We start from the raw sequence: 10,676 nt of genomic DNA, 5'->3' as shown, positions 1-10,676 counted from the left end.
AATGAGAAAAATATATCTAGCTTCAAAGGATCCTTGGATGGCTTGAAAGTTCTTGAAGCAGAATCATGACACGAAAACAAGTTCAAGTAAGATTTCCACTCGAAATAAGATTTTTAGAGTTATAGAAATTGAATCAAAGTTTGAATATGAGTATTACCTTGTATTAGAAAGATATCTTACTGTAAATAAGAAAGATTTCTTGAGGTTGGATGATCACTTTACAAGATTGGAAGTAAGCTAGCAAACTTGGAAGTATTCTTGATTTGATGAAACTAGAACTTATAGAATTTATGAAGAACACTTAGAACTTGAAGAAAGAACTTGAGAGAGATCAATTTGATGAAGAAAATTGATGAATGAAAGTTTTTGTAGGTGTTTTTGGTCGTTGGTATATGGATTAGATATAAAGGATGTGTAATTTTGTTTACATGTAAATAAGTCATGAATGATTATTAATATTTTTGTAATTTTATGAGATATTTCATGCTAGTTTCCAAATGATGGTTCCCACATGTGTTAGGTGACTCACATGGGTTATTAAGAGCTGATTATTGGAGTGTATATACTAATAGTACATACATCTAAAAGCTGTGTATTGTACGAGTACGAATACGGGTGCATACGAGTAGAATTGTTGATGAAACTGAACGAGGATGTAATTGTAACCATTTTTATTAAGTAGAAGTATTTTGATAAGTGTCTTGAAGTCTTTCAAAAGTGTATAAATACATATTAAAACCATACATGTATATATACATTTTAACTAAGTCGTTAAGTCATCGTTAGTCGTTACATGTAAATGTTGTTTTGAAGCCTTTAGGTTAACGATCCTGTTAAGTTTTGTTAACCCATTGTTTATTATATCAAATGAGATGTTAAATTATTACATTATCATGATATTATGATATATTAATATATCTTAATATGATATATATACAATTAAATGTCGTTACAACGATAATCGTTACATATATGTCTCGTTTCGAAATCATTAAGTTAGTAGTCTTGTTTTTACATATGTAGTTCATTGTTAATATATTTAATGATATGTTTACTTATCATAATACAATGTTAACTATATATATATATATATATATATATATATATATATATATATATATATATATATATATATATATATATATATATATATATATATATATATCCATATATATGACATCATATAATTTTTACAAGTTTTAACGTTCGTGAATCACCAGTCAACTTGAGTGGTCAATTGTCTATATAAAACCTATTTCAATTAATCAAGTCTTAACAAGTTTGATTGCTTAACATGTTGGAAACACTTAATCATATAAATATCAATTTCATTTAATATATATAAACATGGAAAAGTTCGGGTCACTACACGTAGGTTGGGGGATAGAGTGAAGCTAGACATGAAAGAGCTTTTACTAACGGAGGACATGGCTTTTGATAGGAGCTTGTGGAGGAGTAGAATTAGTGTAATTGAGTAAGACTCTTTTTTTAGGCATATTAGAACTAGAATATAAGTGCTAGAGGCTTTTTATTTCAAAGTGTAGTATATATTTATTTTACAACCATATATATAACTCTAACTATATATTATATAGCTACACTACATGTTATATAAATATATCAAGGTTGGAGAACTCGGATCTCGGGGAGATCTCGTTTGGATTTTTTTAGGGGGATCTCGGCATCTCGGAATAATCTCGAAGAGATCTCAGACGTTGACTTACGTTGACTTTGTAGTATTTTAATAAAAATATACATAAAAACATAAATATATGTATATTTATATACTTTTTACGAGATTTTACAAAAATATCCGAAAAATGAGTGAGAAAATCTTAGAAATTACGAATTTTACAAGAAAATCTTACAAACTAGCAAGAAAATCCGAGAAATCGTGGCTTTGACTAAGTTTGACCCCGTTGGCCGAGAAATCTCGGGAGATGAACATCTCGTCTCGGCTGCCTTCTAAAAATGAGATCTCGGGGGAGATCTCGGGGAGATCTCCGGAGATTTACAACACTGATATGTATATATATATATATATATATATATATATATATATATATATATATATATATATATATATATATATATATATATATATATATTCATATATATGTGTGTGTGTGAATGTGTATTTTGATTGTTTGTATGGCTACTTGAAAATACATGTTTCTGCGCACTATATTATCCATGCTATATGTAGTACTGTTGTGCATTACTGTAATATGTGTTTTCTTTTATGGATACTTTGTATGGTTGCATCTTCCTAGGCGCACATAACTCTTACAGGTACGTATGCCCACACTATCTCGTTTTGATGATCATTCCTGGCCGGAGGTCCTTTAGGAAGCAATCTCTTGGCTCTCGAGTAGAGGGAGGGACGATCTTATCTAGTCGCGGGTTCTATACCCGCGGGTGGAGTAGTGATTTCCTTCTAATCTAGGGTTCGAGGAATGATTGTCTACACTCCACTTCCCCCATACCCTACATTCGTGGGCTTGGGTATTGTTGTTGTTGTATTATTATTATTATTATTATTATTATTATTATTATTATTATTATTATTATTATTATTATTATTATTATTATTATTATTATTATTATTATTATTATGATTATTATTATTATTACTAATTATAACAGTTTAATTTTTTTAACACCTCTTCCATTAAAACACAAACACGGTTACATTTTTTATTTACGAAGAACATTTTCGTAATTTTACACCACCTGTATATATTTATTAACTTACAATCAAATTGAACTACAACAATTGAAAATAAATACATTTATTGAATTGGTCCTACCCCTACTGCAGCAAATTAAAATGATTGCAACACCCGATAAACCGTCAACCACCTGTGTTTTCTTACACCCTACGAAAATCGCATGGGAACTTTAAAAGTCTGTAACATCCAAACAAACCAACTAAACATATGGACGTCTGACTTGCCCCACGGAAATTCAACTTCATCCATCAACTACTCTGATGCATACCCTATATGTTGTATTATAAGTGTTCTCTTTTGTTAAATTATATATTATTCAATCTAGTCCTAAATTTTTGTTGCTAAGTCCTTTTACACACTTTCTTGATGTGCAGGACTTCTTGTGAAAGTTTTATTGTTTCTCAAGTCTGAAGTGTGAATTCATATAGTTTAATTTCAAGTCGGTCCACTATTGATAAAGTTGAAGGACTGTTTGTGTAGCTGTGCATTCTTGAGGGTGATGGTTGATGTTTCTTTAAAGTTGCTGGTATATATACTTATGGCTGGTTTAGGGTTTACGAATGATCTTCATACAATTCTCAATATTCTAATTCTTATTTCTTTGATCATGAGTTTGGAGATTATCATTATGATAATCTGTGTGATTATTCTTCTGATTCATCGTGACTGTTCTAGTATTCTTATTCTAAATTTTTTCTTGAGAGATCTTTAATTTTGGTACATCGAATTATCATTCGATTTCTGTAATACTTGGTTGATCTTTGATCTTGAGTTTGGCTATTGTTTTTGAATAATTCTTCATGTTTTGATTTTTATAAGTTTTTTTTTTATTTATCAATTTTAACATTTAAATATATTAGCTTATGTTGTATAATATTTGATGAAAGTTTTATCAATGTCAACGTATTCAAAACCAATTAGTAAACATAATTTTCATTAAATATTATATACCTCAAAAAGATATTTAAAATCAAACTTAAAAAAAAAAACTTTTAAAATCAAAAATAGAACACATTATGTCCAGAAAATGCGTAAAGGTTGGCAAAAGTGATTGGTAAAGTGATAAGTGAAGAATAGTCTACTTTTGTAGCGGGTCGCCAAATAATGGATGGTCCGTTAATGTTATCAGAAACTATCGAATGGTACAAAAAGAAACGAAAGAAACTTCTGATCTTCAAAATTGATTTTGAAAAGACATATGATTCGGTCAGTTGGGATTTCTTGATAGCAATGATGTTGAAAATGGGTTTTAGTCGTAATTGGTGCAACTGGATTCTTATGTGCCTGTCTTCAGCTAGAACATCAATCTTAATCAATGGTAGCCCTACCAAAGAATTCCCTTTGAAACGAGGGCTACGTCAAGGCGATCCGTTAAGCCCGTTCTTGTTTCTAATCATAATGGAAGGGTTACATTTATTGCTAAAGGAGAAAGTCGATGCTCGGTCCATCAAAGGAGCAAGGGTCGGTAATGAAGATACTTTGATTTCCCATCTATTTTATGCCGATGATGCAGTGGTGGTATCAGATTGGGATAGTAAGAGTTTCGATAATATCATGTTTGATGACCCGAAATTTTCGACTAATTTTAAACTTAATCTTTATATGGTTTCGACACGATAAGCAAAGTCTGTAATGTTGAGTCTCGAAAACTTTGGAACTATGTTCATATATTCAATTGACCTCTTGACTAGTTTCGACGATTCACGAACCTATAATTGTAAACAGAAATGTAAATATAAATAATTATATATGTAAATAATAATATTAAATATATTAACGAACTATTATGTAATTTAGTTACTATGAAAGATAACTTTAACTAACTAAAATTTGTTATTTTGAATACATAGAGTATATTAGATATAAACGGTTTCAAACATAATTTGTCAACGTTATCAAAGTATTACATGTATAATGTTATACCTTGAGTTTAATTGTCTAATTTATATAATTAATTATCTACTTAATATTTAAAACATAATTGTATATATAGTTATATATATATATAAATCTATATATGATTTGTATTTATAATTATTATTATATTGTAATATATAAAATACATGCACATTAAATATTCAAAGAATATTATCATATAATATATTATATAATTATTAAATATTACATAGTTAATAAATTGTAATATTAATATATTAAATGTGGTTTCAAGAAGAATATAGTTGTTTTACTAATATTATTATCATTACTTCATTATTGTTATAATATTCATGTTAATAATAATATCAGTATTATTAATATTACTAGATATGAAACTTGATACAAATAATGTGTTAAAATTTCTAATATTATTATTATCATTACTAATATAAGTATTATTATTATTTATATTGTTATTACTAAATTATCATTATTATAATTATGATTTTAGTTATTAATATGATTATTTTTATTATTAGTATTATCTTGATATTATTATTAGTAATATCTTTATTATTAATTCTATTATCATTATTACTAAATTATTAATTGTATTATAATCTATTAACATATTTATTTAATACTAAAATTAAGTTTAAAATACAGAATCAGATACAGAATTGGTTTCTGTTACACATCCACATCGAGCTTTATCTTTTTGTTTATATCTGCTTAATTGATTCCCTCAAATCGAATCATCCAATTTCTGTAAGAGATCAACATCGACATTTTATATTTTTTTTATTTGTTTTCTGTCCTAGTTGTCTGCTTGAGTTGAAAAATTGATTTCCATTTTCAATACAAACAAGATTCAGTCATATCAATTGTACAACTACAATTATTCGATTACCATCAATATATACAGCCTTACCCTTCTGCAATTCGGATTTTTAAAACCAAAAACTCAAGAAAAAGTTCAAACATCTCTGTTCTTGAATCAATTAAATGAAACCTCTAATTTGAATCAAATTTCAAAATGTGATAATGCAAACTTGTTTGAAATCTTTCGCTTAATCTATCTGGAAAAGCTCATGTGTCAATTTTATTTATCAAGTACAAATTTTTGAGTCAAAGATAAATTCTAAAAAGTCAAACCATCTGTTCTTCATTAAATTCGAATTCGTTTTTGGGTTTATGAAGCAATTGATGATTGAGAAAGTTTCTAGGATTGATTTAAAACTATTTTCATTCAGGAAACGTGAGCTGAAACACTTTAAAAATTCGAATTTGATTTTAAGTTGTTACGTGTTCTTTAAAGTCTGATCCACTCAAAATTTTCTTTGCTGTTATTAAATTCAATGCAGTTACAATACAAGTTGTTTTGGTTTCGTTGGTTAATTCTAAAAACACATAATTAAATTATTGATTTAATGATTTGGATATCTGATCGGATTAAAGAATGAAGAGGATGAAGGAAAATAGAATAGAAAATAACTCAGGGTTAAATGAATTGGTAATGGTACTAAAACAGATAAACAAACACAGCAGCATGGTTAAGGAGGGTTACGGGTTATCGAGAGGTCTCGGGTTCGATTCCTGCTGGTGACAAGTATTTTTTTAAACACTTATGAGGTAACTCTACTTTTCTAAAAATTATTATTATTATTATTATTATTATTATTATTATTATTATTATTATTATTATTATTATAAATGTTAAAATTATTATTATTGTCATTTATCAATTATTATTATTATTACAAGTATAGCAATTATAATTAGTATTAATATTATTATAACTAATATCATTACCATTATCAAGTATTATTATTATTATTGATTAGTATTATGGTATTATTAATTAGTATCAATATTATTATTAATAACATGATTAATAAAATTATTAATTTTAATATAGTATATTATTATCATTACTAGTATTATTATTAAGTAGCATTATTCTTAATATTATCAGTAGTATTATTATAAATATTATTAATACTATTATTATTATTAGTAAACTTTCCATTTTATTAAAAACTACTGTTATTATCATAAGATTTATCATTAAAACTATCATTAATATTATTATTAATAAAATCATTAATATTATTATCATTATTATTACACTAGTATTATCATTATTATTATTTTAATCACTACTAATATTATTTTGGTATTATTTTAATTACTATTTTAACAAACAAATGAAAAATATATATATATATGTATATAATATTTAATACATATAACATAACAAAACTAACATTTTTATATACAAAATGAAAATATAAAACATATATATATATATATATATATATATATATATATATAATATAACTAATAAAGTTATATATATATATATATATATATATATATATATATATATATATATATATATATAAATATATATATATATATATATATATATATATATATATATATATATATATATAAATTTGATCGATTACGATTATGTACATTAATAAAAATACAAATGATATAGGTTCGTGAATCCAAGGCCAACCCTGCATTGTTCAGTATCGTCGTGCGAATATTTTTACTACAAAATATTGTATTGTGAGTTTCATTTGCTCCCTTTTTAAATGCTTTTGCAATATATATTTTTGGGACTGAGAATACATGCGCTGCTTTTATAAATGCTTTACGAAATCGACACAAGTGATCGAAACTACATTCTATGGTTGGATTATCGAACCGAATATGCCCCTTTTTGGCTTGGTAACCTAAGAATTGATATTTATTATAATTGCCACCAATTGACGCGAATCCTAAAGATAGATCTATTTGGCCCAACAAGCCTCATCCGAATTACGGATGCTTTAGTACTTCGATTTATCATGTCCGATGAGAGTCCCGGAATGATGGGGATATTCTATATGCATCTTGTTAAGGTCGGTTACCAGGTGTTCAATCCATATGAATGATTTTTATGCAGATGCATGATATTTATGAGAAATGAAATGAAAATCTTGTGATCTATTAAATTAATGGAAATGATTGTTTATGATAAACTAATGAACTCACCAACCTTTTGGTTGACACTTTAAAGCATGTTTATTCTCAGGTATGAAAGGAATCTTCCGCTGTGCATTTGCTCATTTTAAAGATATTACATGGAGTCGCTCATGGCATATTTAGGACAGTACCTCGCAATGAGACCAAATGTTGATGACTTCGTACAGATGGATTAGGACGGGGCACGACATGTGGTATCAGAGCGGTGGTCTTAGCGAACCAGGTATTGCATTAGTGTGTCTAACTAATAGTTGTTTAGATGCATTAGTGAGTCTGGACTTCGACCGTGTCTGCATGTCAAAAGTTTTGCTTATCGTTTCGTGTCAAAAATTACCTGCTTATCATCCTTAGGAAATTACCTGCTCATTATTCTTAGTCTAGACACATCTTACTGCATTGACTGCATGATTAGTGTATAAACAAACTCATATCTTAGCGTATCTGCTAATTCATATCTTAGCGTATATGTTACTGTAAAACTTTGCCTGACATATTCTGTAAATCCCTTCGTAATCTACGAAATCCTTTGTTCTATATATATATATATATATATATATATATATATATATATATATATATATATATATAGATATTCTATGTAATTAGAATACCATCCGATAGCTGGAAATCATTTCATATCAAAAATCCTTTATTCAATCGTACGAAATGGAACTCGTCACTAGTTCAAGTTCCTCGAATTCCGACAGCTATTCCGATATGGAAACACACTTGAGCTCCGAAAGTAGTATAATCGGAATGGATCAACAAATCAGTCATCACCAATTCTGGATGAATTGGGGATGGGTTCATAGTCGACTTGATCAATAGAGACGAAAAGAAGGCGATCCTTTCCACCAACCAAATTCACCTCTTGGTGAAGATCCTGAAGCACTTACCGGCGAACCTGTCCGAAACACCATATTAACCCTCATTTCCAGGATATCTCGCAATGATTATATGATATCCAAAATTTTCAACCTTATTCATCCACTCGTTCCAACCGTCAACCATTTCGGGGTAATGAAAGAAGTCAAGGAGCTTTGCGCCCGAGTTGTAGCCTTGAAAAATATGGTGTAAAACGTACCAGCTTCAGCAACATCACCGACACCAACAGTACTAACAACATCAATACCAGTACCATCAACAACCCAAGTTTCAACGTCACATGCCTCAACATCGCAATCTGTACCTCGAGCATAATCATCGTTCTATATGATGTTCTACATCATTAATCTTCGTTCGAAATGGCGATGATGTAATCTCTAATGTTTTAGAGATTATATATTCTTGTTCTAACGGTAAATCAAATGAGTTTAATATCATATTAACTCATTAAATCCATGATTACATATGAAGAAAATATATATGTATAAATATTTTCATAAAGATTGTAATTGAAAATTCTTTTGTACAAACTGTTAATGATGAAAATATTTTAACGGGTAGGTAATACCCGAGAAATATTTAGATTTCACGTTAATAAGTTACACTGTACATTCTTCTAATCTGATTCAACAATCATTTACTATCCTACTTACATCCACAGATATACATATCCGTTCACCGCAAGAATAACCATTTGCATTCAATTTCATATTTGGATTTTGACCTATCAGAATCCAACAAGTGGCATAATGAAGAAAACATTGGATAAAATAAAAATTGTTAGAAACAAACAAATTAACTATGAGAAATTTTGTTAAGAATCCACGCTAACAAAATCCTAGCTAACTGTTCCTAGCTAACTGTTAATTCCTTATTACATTTTAATTATCGCAATTTAATTATCGCAATTTATTTATCGTAATTTTAATTCTCGCAATTTTATTTATCGTCATTTAATTTCTGTTATTTATTTTACGCACTTTAAATATCGGAACACGTATACAATGTTTTGACATATCATATCGACGTCATCTATATATATTATTTGGAATAACCATAGACACTCTATATGCAGTAATGCTCGAGTTAGCTATACAGGGTTGAGGTTGATTCTCAAATAATATATATATTTTGAGTTGTGATCGAGTCTGAGACATGTATATAATGGGTCACGACACGTATTAATTAATTCAAATATTACATATTAAACTATATATGAATTGTTGAACTACTAACTGTGGACTACTGACTGTGGATTAATAACATTGGACAATTAAAATGAAATAAAATATTGATTATAACATATGAAACTAAACATTTCTTCAAGTTTGCCACTTGATTTCATCTTAAACCTCATTTGTATCTTGACGATTACAATCTGCATTCAAACCTTTCATGATTCTTGAAAACACCTCAATCAAGAGGATGAACTAAACGCACTTCATCTACGGAAGAAAAGATTGATGCATATAGTTATGCACCTGAAAACATTCAGAACCTGAGTAAACATTTAACACGTATCTGTACTAGCTCCTTTGGCATTGTTATTACCGAAAATAACTTTGCAATCCCTTTCCAAAGTAGCCAATTTTGTCACAGCTTCAGCAAAACAATTTCGAATTTTGATTCGAATAAGCCTTAATATAACTTTGATATATAAGTTTACCTTTTGTCATCGTTACCGGAGAACCGTTTATATTCCACCACATTAGCAGTAAATTACCAGCAACTTCATTACTCATTGGCTTAAGTCTCTTCGAAAAACCATTATATTCATTGAAACCCTATCATATACTCATCCGTACCTTGTAACGAGAATTGCCATACAAATTACCGAGAATCAGCAATCAGTATTTTGAATCTCGTAGCATTTCTACATCAACAGTTATGTGCATAAATATAACAATTATCTCTTAGAATTATGATTCTCCATTCTGAAATTCTAAAAAAGCTGAATGAAGCAGCAGAAACTGTAAACAACCGTAAACAACCAGAACCGTTAGAAGTTTGATAATAAAGAATAGTATGTTGGCAAAGCAGAAAAGTTGGAACTGGAAAATAGATTGAGCAAACCATGAAGGAGGTGGTGGACAAATCACAAAGACTAAACCTGCCTTCAGAGAATCCAAATGATTCAGTATC

General features: G+C 28.4%; 1 protein-coding gene across 1 annotated transcript; it reads left to right on the top strand.

The window, feature by feature from the left end:
* Window positions 1-3,836: 3,836 nt before the first annotated feature.
* LOC139890341 (secreted RxLR effector protein 78-like) lies at window positions 3,837-5,350 on the top strand. The gene is made up of 2 exons (XM_071873229.1): window positions 3,837-4,266; window positions 5,277-5,350. The coding sequence occupies exons 1-2, from the start codon at window positions 3,837-3,839 to the stop codon at window positions 5,348-5,350; spliced, it is 504 nt and encodes a 167-aa protein (XP_071729330.1).
* The last annotated feature ends 5,326 nt before the right edge of the window (window positions 5,351-10,676 follow it).

This window comes from Rutidosis leptorrhynchoides, chromosome 2 (assembly GCF_046630445.1).
Source record: "Rutidosis leptorrhynchoides isolate AG116_Rl617_1_P2 chromosome 2, CSIRO_AGI_Rlap_v1, whole genome shotgun sequence".
In the NCBI taxonomy this organism is placed as follows: Eukaryota; Viridiplantae; Streptophyta; class Magnoliopsida; order Asterales; family Asteraceae; genus Rutidosis; species Rutidosis leptorrhynchoides.
This window is presented reverse-complemented; position numbering and strand designations above follow the sequence as displayed.